Source organism: Pocillopora verrucosa, chromosome 9 (genome assembly GCF_036669915.1).
Source record: "Pocillopora verrucosa isolate sample1 chromosome 9, ASM3666991v2, whole genome shotgun sequence".
Lineage (NCBI taxonomy): Eukaryota > Metazoa > Cnidaria > Anthozoa > Scleractinia > Pocilloporidae > Pocillopora > Pocillopora verrucosa.
In genome coordinates, this window is record NC_089320.1 from 6,341,218 (window position 1) to 6,365,550 (window position 24,333).

The 24,333-nt window shown below is 38.8% G+C and overlaps 1 protein-coding gene and 1 long non-coding RNA gene across 5 annotated transcripts; one reads left to right on the forward strand and one right to left on the reverse strand.

Annotated features, from left to right (window-relative positions):
• Nucleotides 1-1,563: 1,563 nt before the first annotated feature.
• LOC136283377 (uncharacterized) lies at nt 1,564-4,107 on the forward strand. Its single transcript, XR_010718745.1, has 3 exons — nt 1,564-2,576; nt 2,779-2,842; nt 3,563-4,107. It is a non-coding gene; the product is annotated as an uncharacterized lncRNA (long non-coding RNA).
• Nucleotides 4,108-5,132: 1,025 nt separating this feature from the next.
• On the reverse strand, nt 5,133-24,193 carry LOC131775626 (uncharacterized). 4 transcript variants are annotated; one of them, XM_066172099.1, is made up of 9 exons: nt 24,065-24,193; nt 20,920-20,987; nt 14,559-14,628; nt 10,897-13,871; nt 8,294-10,567; nt 8,063-8,190; nt 7,511-7,631; nt 6,517-6,599; nt 5,133-5,992 (listed from the first exon to the last, which is right to left on the reverse strand). In XM_066172099.1, the coding sequence occupies exons 4-9, from the start codon at nt 13,858-13,860 to the stop codon at nt 5,935-5,937; spliced, it is 5,628 nt and encodes a 1,875-aa protein (XP_066028196.1). In that variant the 5' UTR covers nt 13,861-13,871; nt 14,559-14,628; nt 20,920-20,987; nt 24,065-24,193; the 3' UTR covers nt 5,133-5,934. The 4 variants fall into 4 exon arrangements, 3 of the variants coding, with proteins under 3 accessions (XP_066028196.1, XP_066028197.1, XP_066028198.1); XM_066172100.1 differs by lacking the exons at nt 20,920-20,987; nt 24,065-24,193 and adding an exon at nt 17,507-17,639; XM_066172101.1 differs by lacking the exons at nt 14,559-14,628; nt 20,920-20,987; nt 24,065-24,193 and having other exon boundaries at nt 10,897-14,536.
• Nucleotides 24,194-24,333: the final 140 nt, after the last annotated feature.

The following is a 24,333-nucleotide window of genomic DNA, read 5'->3' on the forward strand; positions in this document are numbered from 1 at the left end:
TGAAAGAAGGTTAAGATAAATGGCAAGTATTAATGTTAATGCATTTATTACGTTTAAATTGTGTTGGGGAAGCAATTGGGCGCTATGGCTTGGTACACTGTTACATTAAGCATACGTCGATCAACGGAACGTTCACATAAGCAAATCGACCGAGCGACAAGTTTGTAATTACTAGCTACAGATTCAAACCTAATTTCGATTGTGAAACAGCTTTAACTACCAAAAGAGGTTACACTGAACAGCTTTTCAAGATTAAAACTTGTACTGAACAAATACCGATGAAGAAATGTGTTTTGTAAATAAAATTGGTGAATAGCTAGAACGGAAACAAGCAACGAGCTGTCTGGATAAATTTAAATCAGCTTTAGTTGAGCTATAGCTGAAAAGAATTTTACTTACCCTTCAAACTTTTCCATAAGAACAGACTCCATTAAATCTTCCGATCGGATCACATCAATATCAGTCCGAAAAAGTGGAAAACGATGTTCTGTTCGATCCTGGACGAAATTCATCAACGCTGGAATCGTTTAGGAGCGCGAAACCTACAAAGCATGCGCACTCATTGTGCAGCTGTCTGCATTTCGCTCCAGTTTGCGTTGACATCTAAATTGCTCGCCCGAGAGACAATTCCCCTCCCTTTCCAACCCCCACTAAGAAGAATTTTTCCCCAAACTTTCTCTTTTGTTAGAGGGTCTATAAACCAATTAGAATCCGTCTTTTGCGTAGATATTTTGACGACTTTAGAGGGTACTAGAAAGGCGTCATTTATAACGAAAAAAATGGCGTCCGAACGGTGGATTTTCAATATTTTCAAGGCGGATTTTCCGTTCCTTTGCGATCATGCTAGACCTTCTAGAATGCATAATGAAAAGTAAATATGCTATAGAATACTCCTCATCGAAAATAATGGACATCGAAGTCCTTAAAGCGACAAAATAAGCAACAACCACGGGCGCTCATATGTCCGTCAATCGTCGTGTACCTACATTCTCGAAAATTCAGAAAGTTCTACGATGTGACTCAAAATCTTCTATTTAACAATACTTTTTGGACATCTCATTATTCAAAAATAATATTTACCGGGCCTTGGAATCTTCAGATAGTCGCTAGGCCTCGCTTGAAGCCCGAAAGTTCAGTCTTCATTTCACGGTCGCAAGACGTGTCGATTCGAAGAAGGGAATAAATTATCTTTTCTGTAGCAGGGAATTTTAAGTGCAATCGCAGCGATAACAAAATTTTCAACTTCGCGTAGGGAAATTTCTGGCTGTGAAGTCAAATACACAACGATCTAAGCATGATAAATTCTATTTGGTGGGTTTCGTACAGGTAAGAAATTCGCACGTTTTTCGCCTCTAACAGAAAATCAAGAGATGTTTTGTCAATTTTTTCTCGCGCTCGATTTTTTTTCTCGCGCTCGATTTTTTTTCCTCGTGCTTAAGGTGGCCCATAATACGGTGGCCCATAATACGGTGGCCCATGGATACGATGGTCTTGGTGGCCCATAGATACGGTGGCTACGGTGGCCCATAGAGGACATACCTCATTAACTGTTCAAGCGTGTGTTTTGTGAATGAACGACAGCCTAATTTACTGGAAAGTGAAGATTGCTCGGGATGAAAGCGCCGTAGAACTCGGCTGCAATTTGAATTGGTTTTTCGACTGAGTTTTTGTATGTCAAAATTTTAGCGCTGGGCCGTGGCGTTTCTTCATTTTTTTGTCATACGAAAGCGAAACTGCCACGGAACACTGAACTTCTACGTTTTGCCGACGGAAATTATCGGAAAGCAACAGTAGCCACCATGGTTCCACTTCGCAAGTTTCATAGGTTTTAACGCAAGAACTGATCGACAGCGGCTTGGGCAAATTGGAAAACAAACCTAGGGGAGACGCGAGGAATACCTGGTCGCGATTTCCGGTGTCGGTGTTTAACTCCTTTGTTTGCGAAACAGATGAAATCGATATTTGTACTTTCCCATTTTGAGAGTACAGCAGTGTTTTTGGTCGATTCGAGAACATGGATTCCTCTTCGAAATCGTTCGCTGATGATTTTATACAATAAAGGTATAAACTTTAAAATTGCGATAGCGCTTGTGAATTCTGTATGTTGCTAAGTTAAGGGCTTAAGACCGGAAATTCCGTGATCTCGTTTGATAAGATCAATGACAAATGGAAGATAGTTAAAGTTAATAATTACATACTATATACACAAAGGGAAACTTGAAGCAACTGATAGTACACAAATTGACTCAGAAGACGCACGCATAACTCAACAGTGGAGGATCGTAAACGCGATATTTTCAATACAAATTTAAGTCCAGTGTTAACGTGGCAGTTTCGCTTTCCCTACACTTCTTTCGTGCTCTAGCCGCTTCCTGCGTGCTTTACATCAGAACAGAGCACAGTCAAGGCTTCTCTACGGTGGCCCATAGAGGACATACCATATATATATATATTTTTTTTTTTATCGTGCGATAAAATCAAAATATCGCGCGATAAATGGAAAACATGTTTGGTCACGTAATCGGCTGTCACGCACGTTGTTTCCTTGGACGACAATGGCTGCCACAGTTCAGGAGGTATGTTTTGAGGTCAATATAGTTCATTTTATTTTAGTAAAAAAATCATTTAGCGGTACTTTGCAATACTTCTACGACACATAGCTTTGTGAATCAGTACAGTAAACCTTGATTTTGCGAAATCTTACGAGACACTTTCAGGGATGGCTGTCGGTGTCTGAGGACGAGAGTGGATTATCTAATCTTTCTGATTACATTGCAGGTTTGTAAATTTCTAGAGGGTAGATGTGTCGACAAGATGTGTTGCCAGGTTTCGTGAACAAAAGGTAAGAATGGTAGCTGTATATACCTACTGAACTTAAACCATTTAGTTTTTCAACGGTCACGTCTGGTTGAAGGTCCTCAGGCAAGAGTTAAGTTGATCCACAAATAGTCCACCTGTTTTCTGCACACAGCGAGGTTCAGCTTTATACCTTGTAAGTCATAGAATGACAATTTCAGCGAACATACACTTATTTCGGCCTGTGTTTACTATACAGGGCTATACAGGGCTCAAAGTTAGAAACATCCTAAGTCGCTTTTTGCCGGCGACTAACTGGAAAAAATTAGTCGCAAATACTATGTTTTTTATGTCTCTCGTTCAACCTTTGAATGGTAATACCCAGTCCCCGTGATCCGGATCTTTCATTTTCAAGATAGCAGCGATGTTACAAATTCCGCGGGTCTTTTCCCGTGTATTTTGCCTCGGAACTGCAAAAGCGGTCCAATGCCCTCGTCCCGGGCCAAAAATTGGCTACAAAAGTCAGCAAATCCCGCGCTATTCCCTCATATGTCCCTGGGGTCAACTCCCCGTAGTATAATTGACGGGAAGTGACTGCCGCAAGAAAATTTGTGCAACACGTTTTGCAATTAAACTGATAAAATATCCATTGTAGATTTCTATGTTCGTTTACTCTTTACGCTTCATCATTATTTTTACAAAATGAGTACTGTATTTTATCGTCCTCGTCATCGTCAATATTAATGGCTATGTATTTTTATTTAAGATGGACGGTTCTGCTGTGATATATTGCCCTGAGTTCTTCCTGATGTAACTGGGGTTACAGACAAAAGGTGACCGTCTGTTTTGTGAGAGGAAAGAAAAAAAGGGGGAAAATAAGGACATGGAGAAGAGAAAACATTTAATTGAAAAACTGAGATCAACTAAGGGATCACGTGTTAAGGGCTCTGCGTCGGAGAGCAAAATAGCTTCCTCTAGTTCCAACGTTAAGCCACGATGGCGAAAGTTCGAAAAATTAAAAATGATTGCGCGATAAATGAGAAATAATCGCGCGATAAATGAGAAATAATCGCGCGATAAATGAGAAACTGGCAGTCAAAAGAAAAGCACTGATGGCCAAATTGTAGCATGTTTACTTTCTTTAATGTGGACTGTTCACTGAAAAAAAAACAAACAAAAAAAACAAAAAAAACGAGCAACTAAAGGAGTTGGAAGTTTTGAACCTGTCTTGAATGCCTGATGTAACAGATTGATAATGAAAATCTCTTCCTCGCCGGCTTCGCGATCCAAAGAGACAACATTTTCTCCCTTGTTTGTCGTCCGATCAATTTTCAGTTCATCTGTTCGTTTATCTGTTCCAAATCGTCAGCTACAATTCATTCAATTCAATTATTACAGCTCTAGTTTTCTATTTTGTTTTGGGGACTACAAAATTGTTACATCCCCTTGTGTTCTTGTTGTGAAATGCTGAACGTTTAACAAAATATTTACCTTAATAATCTGGAGCTAAGCCATTTACACATTTGAATGCTAAAACTGAGCCGTCAAATAAAACCTTCTCCGTAACATCCAACCATGCAAGAGATCTCTGTCCCTGAGAGATGTGGTCGAAAATCCCTACACCTAATACAACTCTGGTAGCAAAGTTGTGTAACAACTGCAGTTTGTGTAGATTACGTTTAGATGTTTCCACACTGAGGAACAATAAAATAGTTTACTAAACACAAAGCTATTTATAAGTAATGAAAGTATTTTCATGTATAAGAGGCGTTTAATTCTACTTATCTGTCCTAACTGTTCATGCAATTAGAGGCTGATTTAGTGATATGTACATCATAGCTAAGATATTGATCAATAGATACCCCGTGATTCTCGGGAAACGAAACTATTCAGATAGTTTTGCCAAACAGGGATAAGGAGATATGAGGTAGCCTCTTAATAAGTTGTGCTCACCGTTCAAGCGGAGTGTGGTTTAGTAACAACCTATGGACGCGGTTATATGAAAGTAAATACAAAATGTTACGTTCCATTCTACAAGGTTAGTCTTTTTGGTTGTCCAGGAGCCCGTTTACTGAAAGTTACGGTAATCATTGGTCCCAAAATGCCGTTTATCAAATATCAATGGCTTTGAAATTCAAAATAGAAAATGTAAAAAAACTAAACAGAACGAGCTGGGTTTTGAGCGAATAACCGCTGTGCTATTCCTCAGATTAAGATCTTAGAATATGACCCGCGAAGTGACCAAAATTTGCGAGAAAAGAGCCGCTTGGATAAATCGAATCATTTTAGAATACGTGCTGTGTTGTATAGTAATACGTTTAGAATAATCGATGATATCAGTTCCGTTTTTTCGTTGTTTGGTTGCTTTTTTTTTTTTGTCAGAGTATCGTTCATTACCAAAGCAACTCAATATCCTGGACACATACGCCTAAGGAAATCTTAAGCCAGGCGTTCTAGACAAGAAGATCAGCATCGACGAGTTCTTTAACTTTGCCTCTCTAAATTCTGGGTAGTTAGTGAAAAACTTAATATTTGACAACTTGCGATAACGTTTTGATAGCTTGATTATGGAGACCCACATAATTTGAAATTTCACACCTATGTAAAAACGTATCGATCAATCAAATTAAAAAAAGTAATATGGTAAATGATTTAAACTCAGAGTAAGATATGATTGTGTAGTCTGATCATCTAGGCCTAGTTGTTCGAAGGTCGATTAGCGCTAACCCAGGACTAAATCTATATCCGGATTTTTGTATTTCTTTGTTTAAATGCCTTTTTGGAATAATTTTCTCTTTTCTTTTTGGGGCATCCAATAATCATATTTTGGACAAAGAGAATTAGACTGAATTTTCTCTCACTCTAACCCTGGGTTATCTAAACCCAGCCTTGAACAACCCGGCCCTGGGCGTGAGAAGTCCTGAGTAGGTAGAGTCTTCTTACCAGGACGATCAGACAACTCCATTGAATCTAGGTGCTAAAGCTGTTATAAAATTTATGCTAAAAGTCTACAAAATCTGAGCACTTAACTATTATCAAAAGGAAATAAAAAAAATTAAGCATTCAGCTCCATTCACAGGGTCCTCTTTATTTTATCAACGAGGCGATAAGAGAAGAGCTTGGGATGGACGTTGTCATTCACTCATTGCCATTTGTCTGACTGTAGAGAGGATGGCGACAAATCGGGCAGCTGCGACTGCAAATTTAAAGGAAACATTTCAAGTAATGCAACTTAAACTTTTTTTAATTAAACGCGAGAATATTCAAGTCAAGAGCACCATAAAATCACGAGTAAAACTAAAAGAGACTGCAAAGCTCACAATCGACCCAGCATTGTTGTGAATTCAGAACTGTTCTAAAGCTGCACGCAAAGAGAACTTTTCTCTCGAGTGTTGTTAGACCAAAACCCAGCTAATCACAACAGCCAATTAGAAGTTAATATCACAAACCAATGAGAGATTCAATTGAAACAAAGATAAGTTCCTTCAAAAGAAAGAAGACGCAGGACACAATAATTTATTTCCACCCCTTAGTTCACGCAGCCAGAAGTCGAGAGATGGACAGAGTCAGGCAACTAACCCCCACACACTCCGCCACAACTCCACATACAAAACTGATTCAGAATTCTAACCAGATACCGTCAAATGGAGGGGACCACAAACGCGTTCTTCGTTTTGTAAGTTAATTCATAAAAAATCACTACTTTTTTAGCATACTTACACGCCATTCTGTATCATTGCGATGGCACACTCTCTATGAACCTTGTGTGAGCATGGCAGAATTTGACAACCGCTGAATGCGTCCTGAAAAAAAAAGTTCCAAACGTCCATTAAGTCAAAGTATTTACAGGTATTATCCATCAGTTTAACTTTTAAAATCATTTCTTATTCGAATAATTCCATTAAACGCTTTCTTTTGTACTCAGAACCTTGCTAAAGAAAACTCAAGTTCTCTCTTAGTATCTTGCTGGATTTGTTTCTCAAACATTACATTTTCTAGATTTCACTTTCATTGTCGACAACAAGGCTGTAATTAAAGCAGATGGGAAAAAGCTGTTGGCCAATATTTCCTCTTGCAGGGCCGATTTTGTGTGCAACTAGTGTCACGGATGTCTTTAGACAGTTTTTTGAAATCCATACTCTTGCAATAGCAGAAAGGAAAACGTTCCAATGTATAAATGATACGACGAGACATTATCCAATGGAATTCAGACATAACGGCAGTGAAAACTGTGTAGTTGCTTTATATTAACCGAGCATAAACATTGACCAACAAAACTAAATTTATAGATAGAACACAACAAATTACATAATGTTTCACAACGCTATGTGAACACAAAATATTAATAATGCAGTAGAACTGATGACGAAATCCGCAAACACTGACAATCATTTAACAGGTAGACACGACAAACAAGAAACGATTTGATGTTATAAGTTTGTTCTGTTGTCTCACGACAAGGTCACTTGATGTAGAACGCAACGTTTCGATTGCTTTCTGAAGAAGACTTGCAGTAAGCAGTCGAAACGTTGCGTTCTACATCAAGTGACCTTGTGGTGAGACAACAGAACAAACTTATGATATCATCCAACTACCACAATGAACAACAACCTATTTCATAACAAGAAACGATTTGTAACGAACAAGACAGAAAAATCCCCTTCTCTGGAAATTTTGCAGCAACACCGTGTTAATGCGAAAAGTAAGTCACTACCTCCAAACAGATGCAGCACTCATCATGTCCTGAATTTTCTCGACAAGAATGTCTGCCTTCCAGCCTTTTGTCCAGACAGACGTTACACACATCGCAGTGGAAGGAGCGGTCTTTGAAGATGCTGAAACGAAAACAGGAACATCACTTCGCAGGTAAATATTCGAGCAAACTTAACATTACTCGTAAAGAAAATAAGTTCCTTAAGCAAAGTGAAAACCCTATATTTCTACTCGATTCGATCTACTGAATGAAATCCTGATGCCTATGAGGAAGCAAAAATTGATATTTGACATATCTTTTGAATACGATTTCGCAAAGACGGAGGAGAAAACAATGGCGGTGTTAAGTTTCATATGCGTATCGATCAGGGCTTGTCTCTCTCTTATTAAGCGTTGCTCTCGTGCTTAGGCTAGTGCCACAGTTTTCTTTCCATTCATACGATAACACTTGATATTGAAGCAGACCAATTACTCCCTTACTCTTTTGTAAAAAAAGAATATCATCCAACAAACGAAAAACGAACAATTTTGCCATGGATATCGTTTCACCTACCGGCAGATACCACATTTTGTGCAGTGATATGGATTTTTGTCTGTGCCCGTGAAGTGTTTACACATAGAACAGAAATATGCCGAGAACTTTGTTTTACATCTGGCACAGGTTTGGGCGTCCTGGTTGATCTTAAAAAACAAGAAAGCATTAAGAGCAAATCGCATATAGTCTGAATATAACTTCTTCATTTCCAGATTTGTGAAATTTTGAATAAATGATATGTCTAAATACCTCTTGTTGATGGCCACAAACCGAGCACTCAACATAACACGCCTCTCTTGCTTTGGAATTATCATTTGAACAACCAGAATTGTTATGACAACGATGACAAGGAAAGAACTTTCCGCAGCATGGGAACTTGACGCGACAGAGCCGCTTATAATGTTCACAGAGCCATTGTCGACCCTCGACATCAGCGGAGGTTTGCGTAGGTGTTCCATCTCCACCACTTATCGGGTTGCTGACTTCTTCTCTGTCATTCCTGCGTTCCGCTTCTCTTGTTTCACTTGCCTCCCTTTCTCTTCTTTCACGTGCTTGTTGTTCTTTCCTGACCCGCTCTTCTTTTCTTCTTCGTTCCTTTTCCTTCATTGCTTTTTCTTTTTCTTCCTTTCTTTTCAAGTTTTTTTGGACAAGGGAACAGGTTTCGGCTACTCGTCGCTCTAGGTCAGCTAAGGAATCATCATTTGAGAGAGGTGAAGTTTCGTTCAAGACACCCAGTGGCCCTTGGTTAGCAGTGTCCTGATCTGCATCTGTTCTTGTTTCCCATGTTAGATTTCTGTTCATGGCTGCTTGTGGTAGAGCGGAGATTTCCATTTCTGGGGAGATCAGACCTTGTGCAATTGAACTGGTATTAGATAAACATGCAGGATTTCCATTCATCACTTTGAAATCAGAGTTTTTCTCCCGTTGTACTTCAGGATCGGCACGTTGATCCTTGACTGTTCTCTGCTCTGGTAAAAGGGGTGTTTGCGCCAGCAGCGAGTCACCATCGATCAAAGCATGCGGAGGTATCACTACAATTCGCGTGTCATCGCAGGAAAGGGTATGGAGATGCTCCGATCCGTTGCAAGGAAGAGAAAGTAGAGGACGAGCAGGCACTGGTAGATCCCAACCTACAGGGTTATGATCGAAGGGGCCATGAGGATTTGGACCTTGTGCTTTAGCAGATACCTTTGAACTTTTAGAATGAAACGAGGGTGCTTGAAAGGAGTAAGTAGCTTGATAGCCTTGCTCAGTAGTGAAAAAAGATGACTCTTGATGCCTTGAGAAGGTGTTGGAAGACCCTCCATTGGCGTTTTCCGTTGTATTCTCTATGTCATCGATAGGAGTGGTAATGCTACTGTCATCTGTGTGGCGAGCAAGAAAGCAAGGCCTTATACCAAAGAAATTTGATTCTTTTTTATCTACGGTGTTTTGCATATCATCTCGTGGTTTAACCCTCTCAGGCTTTGCGTCGTTCCAGTTAATAACCGATTCGAGATTCTCGTAACCTTGGTTCCTGTCAGAGAAAAATGGATCCTGTCCTCCACTTTTTAAGCCTAGAAATTTCCCAGACGTTGTGTTGTGACTTTTTACTGATAGATGCTCTTTACTCTTGTCTTTACTCTCTTGAGATATCTTCAGTGACTTAGAATCGACTTTACGTTCTCTATTTCTTCGGTTTTCATCCGTAACATCATTGCACCAGCTGGTTGAGGCAGCAGCACCACCATGACGCTCCACCTGGTCAGTTATTCGTGGAAGGTTGTCGGATAGACCACCTTCCCCTTGAAAAAGTGGTTCAGCAGATCCAGTTGAGGAATAACTAGGATGACAGTTTTGGATTGCAGAACTACCGCACGAAGCATTTTTTACTGCACCATCAACTTCATCATCCATAGAATGCCCTAGCCAAACATCGGTTTGAATACACTTATCCAGGTTTTCTTTACTCTCACGTAATTTGCCTTCTGTTTGAACCCTTAAGGTTAATGGCGGAACGAGTGGTGGTTGAGTTATCTGTCCTTCCTCTGCATCGTTGCAACTATCGTTGAACTCTGAAACACTGAAATAAGCCATGCTAGATCTTTCTTCCTCCGATTTTGCACGTTTTGAAGCTTCTTTATCTCGTTTCTTCAATTCGAAACCACACGAATAGACGGAACTCGCTGATAATTTACCTTTCTCTGCCGGCTCTGACCTTGACCTTCTGGAGACCTCATCAGTACCTTCTTCACAGGAGGATGATGATGATGAGGTAGGAGATGATGATGACGATGACGATTGTGGTAATGATGATGATATACTTACTTCACTTGATGATGAAGTGGGTTCCACCAGGTCTTCAGACTCATAAGAGTCACTAAGCTCTGTTTGAGTACTAAGATCACATGTTGAGGGAATACTCAAGGAATCTGTTTGTGTTGATGATTCCGAAAGAAACGACTCTCTGGAAAGCAAGGTTGGAAGGGGAGAAATACGGCCTGGACGTTCGGCTTTAAGCTGCATTTCTAGCGGCTGGTGTTCCTAAGATCAGAACGAATTAAAAACTATAACGACAGCCCAAAAATAACTTCTGATCCTGCTATGGGGTTTAGGCAAAAAGGGGAAGTTCCTTAATTTAAAAGACAACCAAATTTTAGGTTTCTTCAGTGTAATGCATAAATCCTTGAGGTAATCAGAGAAAGCGGTAAGAAAGGTTCCTACTCTAACCCAGTCATATTTTTGGTTTTGTTATATTGGTAAGCCGGATTTTACATTTAGCATATGAACCGTCGCAGAACAAGGATTCGTCATGATGATTGAAAAACAAGTTTTATGCCTACAGTGATTAATACAACATTCAAAACACTTACTCTCATTGAAATATCCCTTGCATTTTCAAGCAGATGTGATGCAACACACCAGGCATTATCACTTTTTGTCTCGAAATGAAAGCCATAACTACGAGCACATTTTTCCATTTTGTCAGCGATGACCATCTCAATAAGAGAGCAATTGCACGGTGAAACTTCTTCGCGGACAATCTCAACTTTTCTACGGCCTTGAGAATAGTAAATCAAGTGGGTTTTCACTTTGATGGTGTCTTCATGGCACCGAATTACGATTTGTCCGATGGGTGGACCTCGAATTTTCAGCACGAGCTGGCTGTCTTTGACCACCATGTTCACAACCTCACCAAGCTCGTCCTCATCGGCTAAGATTTGTTTTAAAAGCTTTCCGAATAAAAAATCCGCAATTACTTTGTCTCGCAAGATAAATGCTAGGCTTCCTTCACAAGTGTTCCCTGTGTAGACGAGAACCGGAGATTGCGTTTCAAATTCTGAACCATCCTTAGCTGTCGATAGAACGAGTGGCAAAAGGGAAAAATGATCAGAAATCGAAGAAAGAGTGCTTTCCGTAGAGCTCAGGAGTTCCAATTCTAGGAAATATTGTGTTGTCAATTCTGTGTTCTGATTGCTGCATAAGATCAAGTGAGGTAGACTGTCCTCTACTCCATTCACACTCCATGCGTTTATTTTATTCAATGCTGAAACATCAACTCCACGAGATATTGGACTCTCCACAAGAAATCTGCAAGATTCTTTCCACTGATTATTATAAGCTTTGAGTGCCAAAGTTTTGAAAATTTGCCTCGATTTCCTTTCTCCAAAGTTGTCACCTTTATGTAAAGATTTTGTAAGCTCCTTGCTTTGAGAGTTACAGGGAGTATCTGCATCGTTTTCGTCATTGACTTTTCGATTGTTCATCACCCCAAGAGGCGTCAAAAAAATCAGGTCATGCATAACTTGTTTGCCAAGACAATGTATCTTTGAACTATAAAACGCAAAGCGAACCTCTTCAACGAGAAATACATGAGTTATCTGAGGTGACTGTTGGTTTAACAGGAAAGAAAATAAACTATGCACATCAGCTATCATCTCGTACATTTCCATTTCTACAAACGCCTGAAGGATTACAGCCAGAGCAATCATCAAGTTTGTATTTTCGTCAAAAAATATAGTTTTGCTCTCCGGTTTATCAAATCTCTTCGCCTTGTCCCCAATGAAGTTCGTTAACCGTCGAAACTCAATTTTTAATCTCTCTTGAACTTTCGGGACGGTTTGACACGTCTTAGATTTGAGATGACACACAACAAAAATCACTTTCAGTAAAATGACTTCAGAACAATCCAGATGATCATAAAACATACTTGCATATGAACACGAGAGAAAGAGAAAAGCGACGCTTTGATCCACTCCAATGTTAAACAAACAAAGACCAGCTTTGAACCAGTTAAAGCTCAGCTTTGCATATAAGTCCTTGGAGACGGAGGAATCCACAAAATCATCACTTTCTGAGATTGTTCCTGGACAATCCCCAAGATCAGTCGGTTGATGCTGGTTGAGAACCCTGGTTATTTCAATACCAAACTCAGAGACCAGAGTTTCAAGTTTTAGTTGTTCTTCGGGATCAACATCGGGAGATGGTGTTCTTCCGCTTTGTGAAGACAATTCAATGAATTTTGGCTTTAATTGACACTCAAATGAGACTTGGCAAATCCTTTCCACGTTTTCCAGAACTGTCTGACTGTGTGTTAAAGATTTTTCTTCATATCCACCGAGCCATTCTAGCCTCGCAAGACCTGCATTGCATTTGAGAACATCGGGGTGAATAGCACCAAAAGCTCCGGTGAAAATCTCTAATGCCTCAGTAAAACACTGCTTAGAACGTGCGAAGTTTTCTAGGTGGAGGTAAATAATTCCTTGTTTTGACAGAATAGAAGCAACTGTTGGGTGATCTGCACCACATCTTTCACGAACAACTGGTACAAGATAGGAGAAATAGCTACAGACGAGGTCAAGATTGCCTTGATAAAGGTGAATGTCGGCCACAGTCTCCACAATTGTGACTGAGAAGTCTAACGAAAAGTTTGTACCAATATCAACAAGTTCCTTCATCCCTTGCAAGGTCGAAATCTTAGAGTCAATAAATGCCGTGACCCCACTAGAAGCTTGAAGCATCAAACAAACTAAGCGGATTTTTAACAAAACGAAGGTTAACAAACCCTCGTTTTGGTGAAATTTTGTTTCACAAAATGCTTTTAAGTTTTCAAATTCGACCAAAGCTTTTCTAAGGTTTCTGTTATCCAAAGAAGTTACGGCTTCATTGTAATCAACAACTGCAGTGATTCTTGGTTGTATGGCAAAGCGACTTACATTAGAAAGGAGATCGTTTTGTAATTGCATGTCGATTACATAACTTCTTTGAGCCTGATGCACTAGTCCTAAATTGTTTGCTATTGTTGATATTTTCTCTTCGACAGTGACACACTCTTTTCCTGTTTCGACGACCTTAAATATCGCAAGAGCTCTTTGAAGACTAACTTTTGCGTTTTGAAAGCTTCCTTTGCTAATATACACGCAACCTAAGTTGTTAAGGGCAATTCCAAGGCTAATAATTGATTTTTCGTCTTCAGCATTCTCAATGTACATTATCGACTGCTCAAATACTTTCTCAGCTATATCAACACAAATCGTGATTAAAGCAACAGCACCAACTGCATTGGCAAAGCGGACAAGGAAGTTGTTCTTAGGAGTTGTTTGGGACAACAAAATTGCTCCAGTTTGAAGACCCCACGCCACATTATCTATCGATATTTTCTCTGCCTTGTTTACTATCTCTATATCCTGTAAAGTGGGTTTGGATAACTCACTTGGCGTCAAGTCCTGGAAATACTGGTGAGTTTTTTGTAATGACTCTTTTACTCGAACTAAGTCCCCCTGTAGCAGGTAGTTAACCGTTAATCTAAGCAATTCAGTTCTGTCTGGGGGATCCATTTTCCTTGTTTCTAGGATAGAGAAAACAGCTGGTTCATTTGGAGTAAGTCCCTTTAACTTAAATGACGGTGATGGTGATATTGATGGTTGTAAAGTTTATTTACAGATTTCTTTGCTCCACCATAATATAACATTCATTCTCATTTAAAACAGTTGGACCAAATTGGAAACATGATGTGAAACGATCCTTGAAAGAATCCTCTCGGTTTTTTTTTCTTTTATATGTATTAAGGGACTAGTCAATGTGGAATTAGTCGCTAAAAACAGAGTGTATGGGGGGACTTAGAAAATTGACTGTAAATCAACCAACCAACTCCCCCTCCCCCCCGTGATAAATCTTGACAGGTTCCTAAACGACAGGTCCACGAATCTACATGACTTACATGTCTTACAGCACATTCCGCGTGACCTTTTGTCAAGTTGCCTCATCCGTTAAATGAAAAAAAAAAGTGAAGGTCTGAAGGAGATTTTTTTTTCTGTTAAAGCCTCCAGGAAAACGATATGTGTTTTCCATAGAGTTAGGGTTGACTAGACTCGTATTTGGCAAGCAAACGCAAGAGGAAGTTTCTTCGTTCGAGCTCATCCACGATTAGACTCCCGCTACTCAGTTGTTACGTGACGTTGGTAGAGGGCCCGTTGGTTATGGAAGTGAAGTGGAAATAGTTGTCTAGGCAACATTATTATAATTATGTACATACCGTTCCGTCACCCCATGTAGTCCAACACTCCTGAGTTTGTCTACATTTGGATCAGTTGACAGGACAGAACCTAAAAACACGAGAAACCGAGCGAAAAGCTTTAAGATGCCCTTGTTTGAGAAGGAAAGAGAACCCCTCATAGAGTACTGCACAGTTTAAGAACATTGGCTCGCTGATTCTTATTTGGATGGGATGCCATAATGCGATTTACTAATAGTGTTTATATTTAATTAAGTCAAAGGGCTATCAACTGGCAGTAGATCGTGAACAATTAGTACGCTAATCGATCATTTTATGGTTCAGTCTACAAGTCGCAATATAGCGTATGATTACGTGAGCTTGCTGATCTTTCAGCAGAGCATGAAATTTGGTTATACACCACATCGTCCACAAGCGGACATAAAACTGAAGATTATGACTTGCTTGTGAAACACTAAAGTGAACTTTCTCATAACATTTTTTAAGAAATTAGTCACGGAAATATACGCAGAATTACAAGTCAAAAATTAATCAACGTTATAGTAAGCGTCTGTTACAAATTTTTAAAAGTTTCTTAGTTCGTTCGTCCGTTTTCTTGGAACGCATCAGCAGCTTCCGGCCCAGTGCAGTTACATTTTAAGGAAGATCGCACATACACAGTTTTTTAACAAGTCTTTTGCACATATTCCAATCTAAAACCAAGGGTATATTGGCGCCAAGTGTGTTACTCATACATGTAAGCATGCGTTTGAGGATGTGCTTTGTGAAATATCAACACAAATAAGCTACAAATTTTACAAATACAAAGCTTTAGAAATAATCATTGATATCTACCATAGAGCCATAGAGAAATCATCAGCTAGGTAGAAGAGGCCATTGTACGACGTGCTGGCGCGGAATCTCGACTTTATAATGTATTAGAGCGAGGTAACGATTTTGGCGCCGAAATTTGAAACTTATTGCGTGATGTACTAATAATAGTGGCTTACTTCTACTTAAGTAGTTAACATTACCCGAGTATCCAGCCAAATATTGTGGTTACCATTCACAAGAAAGACATCTGGTGGTTTTGTGCGCTTTGGCGGGTTGCACGACAGAGCGGTTAAAACGAATGACCGTTCTACTAGAGTTTTCAAGCTCCGCTGCTTGTTCTCATAGCTTCAACGCCACAGTAGAGGGGGAAGTAAAGTGAAGTTAAGTGTCTACCACCATTCGAGTTAAAAAATATTGGAACTGACACTACGAGTCGCTACGATTGTCTACGATCAGATGTGAAACGAGAACAGCGAACGCTCGTTTTGACTGACTGAAAAAAGTTACATTCGGAATTTTGCTAACAACAGACAGGATATTATAGTTTCGTTTTCTCAGAAACGAAACAAATCTATTTCAGCTTCAGGGCGATATTTACCTGTAAGGAAAAAGAAGCCAGTTGAAAGGAAGTTTGTTATTAAAAATGTAAAGAACCTTAAGCTGGAAAAACAAACTTGTGAACGCACGATCTTATTAAAAAGATCCTAAAATGCAGGAAACGAAAACACTAAAAAGAGAAGCGAATATATCACAAATAGAGAACTCTGGCAATTCAGAGATTTTAGTTTGGATTAAAGTCATAATTTACTACTTGAAAAATGCAAACTTTTCCTCGTTTCGCGTAAATTAGTAATGTCAAGATCTCCGCAAGTTCTGTGGCTCGTAACCAAATTAGGTAAAAAATCGGTAGAATGAAATAGCTTGCTTTTTGTCTGTAGTGTTGGGAAACAGCTGTCATTCTAGATCTCACCGTAACTTTTCAGAAGTTTTCTAGCCGTCTAAACGAAGTGAGACCATCGAATTTTACAACGCAAGTTTAGATACCTATAAATGATAATGTTCAATTGGAAACAATATTTCGGGGAAAAAATATTTCGAATCTAGCAATAATATACCCAAAATTCACTTTCACATGTTTAAAAAGACATAACCAGTAACTGAATGCTATTCAGGTGGCATTTGTGGCAAAATGAGGTTACCATTAAAACATTACACCCTCTTTAAAACATCTCAGCGCTAACAGTGGAGATTCCCATATTCCCTATATACTCGTGTACCGAATTACGGAGGGTTCGAAGTTCTATTCCCTGTTTCTGTCCTGCTATTTTGCATTCAGGTTTTCTACCAAAGCGTTCAGCATTTTAAAAAACCTATGATTGTGTCTAACACATAAATAGATTTCGAAAATTCTTGTATATTCCTCTATGACAGCTAGAGAAAATGACCGATTTTCCCAGAAAATCTACCGAATAAGTACGGTTGAGAAGCCACAATTACCTCTTGTCGTAATATATTATTCATATCTATTGAAAGCGATGCCTTGACAATGTCTCTTTTCTTCACGTGTTGTGTGTTACATAAATTTCGGGAGTTTTTTGCTGGTGATGTCGAATTCTCTAAACACAGAGACTTCAGTTGAGACAAGAATCGTTAACACTGATAGAGAGTTTAGTTACCGTTGTTATTCCAGTCTTAGTTCACTTGAATCGAGGGAACAAAGACCTCGTGTTAAAAAAAAAAACAATAAAATAACAAAATTAAAAAAAAAACTACGGAATGAAACACGAAATCGAATGTTTCTTTTAAATTATCACCAGAGTAATTCTAGTAGACATCATGCCAATATTCTATTTCTTGTCCGAATTTCACTTGTAAGCCCTGCTATTTTCCAACCAAGTTAGCGAGGAGTAAGAAATAATTTTGTCTATATTCTATGTATACATACAATTACTCGATGTCCGATGGAGAGGTAGCAATGTTCTATTTTGGTGGTAAACCCGTTTGTTATAACTGTTGTTATAACTACGATCATGTGATTAGACGTTGCTGCACAACGTTCACAACATTCACAACATTCATCGAAGGTGGCGCAAGTCTGGGCCTGTTTAGTGCACAAGCATATCGTCAATGATGTTAATGAGACCTCCTTAGCTCACCTCTCTAGCCTTTCCGATTTTCGTTTCTTCATTTGGTTGATGTAGGTACCAGCAGAGGAGAATGGGCATGAATTTCTTGACAAAGAATTGAAAAACCAACACGGTTTTTCTTGTGGGTGTTTGGACTCGGTTCATGTTTACCTCACAATTAATATTCACATCGAAGCGGGGAAGCCCCGCGGATGTTTTGCATATATCATAGAGCGGAAGACATACTTTTTCCATGAAATCAGCTTTCATTAAGTACTTTGAAGGATTCCTTTTTCGCTTATGTTTTATGATCTCTTTTACCAAGAAATAAAGTTTAACAGAAGACACACTTAAAGAAAAGCGAGTCTAATTCGAACGGTTCTAAATTGTTTTGAAGTCTTCGTCTTTCGGTAAACTTGCGATAAACCTCCGAACAATCTCAGAGGTCTCGAAAGACTAGACAAATCGATAACATCAGCAGTCTTTTACGTAACCTCTCTTAGGTCTGTCTAGTGGTAAACAAGCAGAAGGCATTCCGAGGACTAAGTTTGCAAAACAAATAGAATCCGTAGATCTTTCATAGTGACATCGTTTCATGATCCCTTACCTCCTAAATCTGGGAGCTGGGTCGAGCACCTGAAGTCGAGGCTCGCATACTAGTTATTTTCCCACGAGAAATATGGTCGACTCCCGCTAACTTAAACCTCCTAGGGAAATTGAAAAAGATTCGAGAGTTGAAAACAAAGGACCGCAAATGGAGAAAAACGGTGTTTACTGTTTGTATTTTATTCCTATGGTATACATATTCGTCAGTGCAAAGATTAAATGGCTACTTCAAAATTTATTAAATGGCTCGGACTGCAGGACTCTGTTTGTTTTGATTTATCACGTACTGGAGGACGTGGGTTGCCGTAGTTCGAGTTATCGAGGGTAAAAATATAAAGAGAATTACCGGAAGGGGTAGCAGGAGATTTGAATTATCGAGGGTAAAATTACAGTAAATGTCTGACGGACACCAAGGGGACATCATGATCAATTTTGGTTCGCGATGTCGAGTTAGGGAGGGTTCGAGTCACCGGAAGTCGACTGGAACAGTAAATCGGTTACAGATTGGACATGAAAGCAGAAACAATTATTTAGATTTAACACCAAAAATGGCATTGATGTGGTGAGATAAAATCATCTTGGTTATGACTTGAGGGAAAACAGAAGAAAAACCGAAAGCGCCAGCCCTTCTATATCCGAGACAATTTACAAATACACTCTCTCTAGGGGACGCTCTCTAAAAATATAATTTATGTTATGAGAAATTTGGCTGTTAAAATCAATTTTGCATATCCAAGGAGTGAGCAATTTAGAAGTGTCTTGTTATATATGTTTAATTTGACAGTCGTAAGGACAAGTATATACACACATGCGTGCCTCCTTTTTCCGCTTAGGCTTTCGCGAGAGGTGCTCTTTAAGCTTTGTTTGCTTTATCAACGTAGAGAGACGGTGAATCTTCTAAGAAATAAAACAAAAAGGCGAAAACTGTGCCTGAGCCATATCTATACAAACTTGGAGTTACATCTGCCAAATCTATTGAAAAATTGTTGATGATGAGAGAGATAATAACATGGCTATATGTACGAGTTAAATTTTTGATAATTACATGGCTATTTCATACGAGTTAAATTTTTGATAGGCTATAAACAGTCATTCGTTTTTGGTAAGACATCGAACAAATGGACAATCTCTTTTCACTCAAGAGCAAAAATAACTGATTTAACAACAATGTTGAAACATGTTTCCGGCCGGACTTCAGACTCCCATATCGATATCGATTTGATGAGAGAACCAAAATATGTATTGGTGTGAGGAAGTTTTGAACACAGTAATTGTGTAAGTATGTGACCCATGCATGTGCAAGATACAGATCACTCATCTTTCCTAACGAACACTTACAGCTACAGATCACATTACATTACAAGAAGTGAAACATTTGGTTAGCATGTATATTCCTCGCTAAAGGAAAAAGGAAATGGATCGGAGTCAAGTATATAAGACTGCCCCTTCTGTACCAGGCTCTCCGCATTGCATGGGCAGTTGGCCTTAAAGTACGTGAAAGAAGTCTTAGTTGAATGGACTTGGGAGAGAAGCACCTCCTTTCTCTGTATCTTTCTTTCCTCTGTCTTCCCTTTTCTCTCTTGGTCCCAAGAATCAAGACCAAGGAGTACATAGGTGGCTAAGCGCTTACTCTCTGGTATCTGACGAATGGTCGTGAATCAAAAAGCTGAAAGAGTTCACGAAGAACTTGAGTCCACAAGTCTTTTACAAAAATGTTTTCCCACTATGACCCATGAATTTTTCGAGGTTCGCGAAATTCGTTTATCTTTGAAAAATTAACTCGAGCTTGCCTATTCCAAATTGCTCTCCAGATAAGTTTATTACCTAGAAAAACTTCACATGAAGTAGTGTGTTTTTGACTAACGCCAGACACTTTCGTTTCATACAGTCCACTGTTCTCAGAAAGGAACGAGGAAACGAGCCTTTAAGTAACGTTTCGTGGAATGACCCTGACAAACAATCTTTCTACGGCGGTTACATTCAAGTCTGTTGCTAAGCGTTCTTAATTAACCTAAATAATCATTCACGTATTGTTATTAAAATAGTTCTGCAATAAAACACTATAATTACGAATTTCAATGAAAACGAGAAATGATACCCCACTTTTAAGATACGAGAATGCGTACTTTGGATTTTTGTACTTCGAATTTTTGTACTTTTCGCTTATATATCATGTTTGACTCATTCAATAATCTCCCGAGATTTCCAGTTTCGGTTTCCGAGGTCTCGCTGAATCATCTTTTTCTTTCTTTCATTCTGATCAGAATAAAAAAGGTTAATATCTCAATATTCGGGCTAGAAATTTTCCCGAACGAATACTCAAGCTGGAGTGAAAACTGAAAAGGTCACACATTTTGCTCAACACGGTAACTGAGCTCAATTTTTCTCACAGAAAAGTTTTTTACACAAAGAAAAAAACCCACTAAAATCCAAATTCGGCATCCCTGTTAAGAAGAGTTAAAAGTTGTAACAGCCGGTTCAGTCTGCTTCCTGGAATAATATAAACATAACCTTTTTGAGCTGTGCTTAAACTAGTTTGTCTGGCTTTCGGCCGGTCGTGACAGATTTAGCCGCATTGATTTACAGTTCGCAGAAACTCGCACTCCTTATCTGCCGGATGGAGGCATTCTTTTTATATCTCGTGACTAGGGTCTGTTAAGCGCTGACGACATCTGCCAACTTGTTTTAAGATGCCAACGGATAGCTCAGCTTTTAAATCAAGTTTTTACGCCACCGTATCGAATCATATGATTCTGGGAAAGTGGAAATTGTGATTTATTTAAAGACATCAGCACCTAATTTAATAAGTTCGACTTTTGAGGCTACAGATTACATACCTTATTTAAATACGGTCTTGCTACTGCACGTACGCTGGATCTACGGGATCTCGTCAATATCGAAGTTCCTGAGTTGGAAGAATAATCATTCCATCATTCACATGTGACTTTCACTCTCGGAAGCAGATTAAATTATTACCATTTATTCTTCACTTACCATGGCACAATGATCAGAACAACAGTTTAAAATGCTTCCCTAATTGTTATGATAGCAACCACTTTGTTCACTAGACAACCAAATCTCCGATACTTACAGATAACTAGCACAAAGATGAAAAGATTTACAAGAAAAATTAATCCAGTGACGTAGGACTTACAAACAGAATTAGCGCGAAACAACACGAAATTACAAGCTCATAAGTTCATAGCAAAAAAATTCAAGTTACAAATTTAATCTTTTCATGAATAATTTAGCTGCCAAAACTTTCTGATTACCTCTTTCCTTCTTTCTGTTGGGTGTTTGGGACTGTTTTTTCCATCCTGTCTATATCATTTTCTAGCTTCTTTTTGTGACATCTTAGTCAGTTCGAAAAAGAATTAGTTTTTGTGTATTAACAACCTACGCTTGACGAATATTCTCAGCCCCGAATATTCTCGAAGTCTTAACAACAAAAGAAAAACTGCACTTGAAAAAAGGGGAATCCCCTGATTCAATTTTTTTTATCTATCTTTAGGCTATTTAAAGACCAAAGATTGACCTCCTCTCAACACGTCAAAATAAAGAGACAATCGAAGCAATCAAAGGGGCGTGGAGAGTTGTGGGAATGATGATAAATTAAACAAATATGACATAACATATTTGACTTGTTCTCTCCCTTCATACCCCACACTCTCCATGTGCGCCATGAGAGAACAGCGACTGAGTCCGAGTTTAGTCTGGAGGGGTATGCCAGTCTTAGTCTTAAGCGTCATGATATGGAAGTTTGAACTAACAATGTGCTTTTAGAAATGAGTGAAAGGTTTTTAAGAGCCTGGCACTACTTCACGAGCTGAATCGCTTCTAAAAATAGGCTCAGTATATCTTTCCTTGAGCCAGCGATATCCAAGGCGGTTTGACGTGAGCCTATGGTAGTGGATAAAGCTAGTGACTTCTGAAGTAAATTTAGGCAATTTTTAGTCATAGTGTTTATTCACCCAATTTCAATTTGCGAATGGGATCACCGACGTTAGTGTTTGTAGTACTAATATCTAAAAACAACAGATGTATAGATGTCAAATTAAGGAGTCACTTATCATAGAAATTCTGTAACGCTGGCACAATCTGTTAAAAAAAAAAAATTTATAAATGTATGTATATATCATACATTAAACATTACAGAATTAAGGAATGGAGAGAAGCACTTATGTAGTGAACCTAGAATTAGATAACTCGCTAAAATGGGTTCCTTTCAGTATAGCAAGCGGTCAGATAACAAGCAATACACTGTGAAAGTAGATATTTTCATTGAGAATTTGAATGGATTTTTTTATTCTTAAGAGCGGTCGTAAATATTCCAATACAAACTTCGCCATGACTCTTATTTCACAAGATCATTTTCACGCAGAATAGAGGCTATTATGTTTCTTAACCAGTCAAATCTTTTGAAGCGCGTGAAAAAATGTTTACGAACAGCTCACTGTTTTCTGCGTGGGGATGTTCTCTGGTACTACTCTATTAACAAACAAATATTTCTCATTTTATGTAACATTTGCATTATCTTAGAGAACGTAAGATTTAAAAATTGAGCAGTATAATTTGGGTGATACCCTTAGATATTTCCCAGTCTTAGCTGGGGAATATTTGTTAAGGTGATACCTTAAGACCAGTCGCGCGCGAGCAAAAATATTGCATGGATCATAATCGAGGATTTACCACAAGTGATATTCCCTTACTTTCAAGGTCTTGGTACCCTTTCAATAAGTCTTCGTTTAAAATCAATTTAAAGTGAGAGAGCGTTTTGTGGTATTTTAAAAAGAGAGGACATGTTTATTTGTTCATGAAATAGTACGAAAGAACACTGAAAAATGAACATATCCCACCCAGTAAATGGTTAGCTGTTCGTTAACATTTTTACCCACAATTTGCAAAAATATGTAAGGGAGAAAAAACAAATTAAAATAGCCTCCATTTGGAGCAGAAATACGCTCGTTCGTTCACACTTTAAGGTCGAGAGTTCAGGAGTCGGCTGCACACCCGCCACCAATTTTCATGCAAATTTTCACTTGAAACCTCATAGATTCAGTGTCTGCTGAACGCGCCTCATGTTCATGAAATTATTCTTTGATATGCTTTTTCAGTTTCGCTGCAGCCTCTAGCTTGAAAAGTGTGGCAAATGCTTTGCCTTGATCGAAGTTTCTCTAGTGACCAAACCTCCATTACTTTCGAAAAATAAAATGAAAACTATTTTTGAATATTCAATTATGTTTAAATTTTTGACCGCCGGGCATTTATTGGTTCATTTCAAAGCGTGCCCTACTGTTCAGCCGCAACCTTAAATAGATAATACGCTCTGTCTTAATTGCATGTCTGCCTTATTGAAAACAAATAAAATTTGCGAACATTCGTAGCCTACGAAACAAAGATTTATTTCAATAGGAATAGAAACTGAAAACTGAAACTGACTAAAAATCAGACAGTTAGTAAGTGATAGAATGTTATTCAAGAGCAGCAGTTTCTAATACTTGTCTTGAAAATTCCTCCCACGCACTTATACAGCGCTTTTTTGAACACGACGACAGAAACATCGAACTTTGAAAGTTGCAATGTTTACAAGCAAGTTGTCTGTGAGAAACCCTCATGTATGTTTTATTAACTGAATCATCCCTTCGTCAAGCGCCATTTTTGTTAGGCCCACAACAAAGATAGCGCGTGAATTGAAGACAGACAAAGGGAGTCTTCAGTTAAAATAAAAAAAAAAATTAAAAAAAAAACGAACACGAGAGAAAACGTAAAGTACAGGGATCTGAAGGAAAACATTCGCACCACACATCAGAAAGTCAATCTTCGAGCGGGTCTTTCCCTTATAACAATCATGTGACTGAACAGTTCTACCAGATGCGAACAGAATTACGATTTTCAGAACACGTAGAGGTCTGTTCGACTTCGTTGAATTAAAGCGAAATGTAATCAAACATAATAACTTCGACAAACCCCAGACAAACTCACCTACGTTAGCTTGAAAAATGTTTCATGTGTCTAAATCCTTTGCCCTCCTGAATCGTTGAAGTGGGAAGACGTATAGCGTTCACATCGAAACTTTTCCGAAGTGAACGAATTCAGATGGGCGGCATTGACAGCTGTCGATGCAAATATGCAAATTTGAAAATGGAATTGATCATGTAGTCTGGAAAAACCCCGACTGATACTTAAAATTGCTAAAGTGGTCCATGTATTAAAGGCGGACGACCCATCCCTGATTGAAAATTACAGAGCAA

Bases quoted from the DNA above. Each gene is read 5' to 3' on its own strand.
- LOC131775626 (XM_066172099.1), bottom strand. From the start codon at position 13,860: ATGGATCCCCCAGACAGAACTGAATTGCTTAGATTAACGGTTAACTAC. The intron at 10,568-10,896 runs GTAAGTGTTTTG...TTCTGATCTTAG, and splicing joins CAAGGGATATTTCAATGAGA to GAACACCAGCCGCTAGAAAT. The intron at 7,632-8,062 runs GTAGGTGAAACG...TTTTCGTTTCAG, and splicing joins ACAAAATGTGGTATCTGCCG to CATCTTCAAAGACCGCTCCT.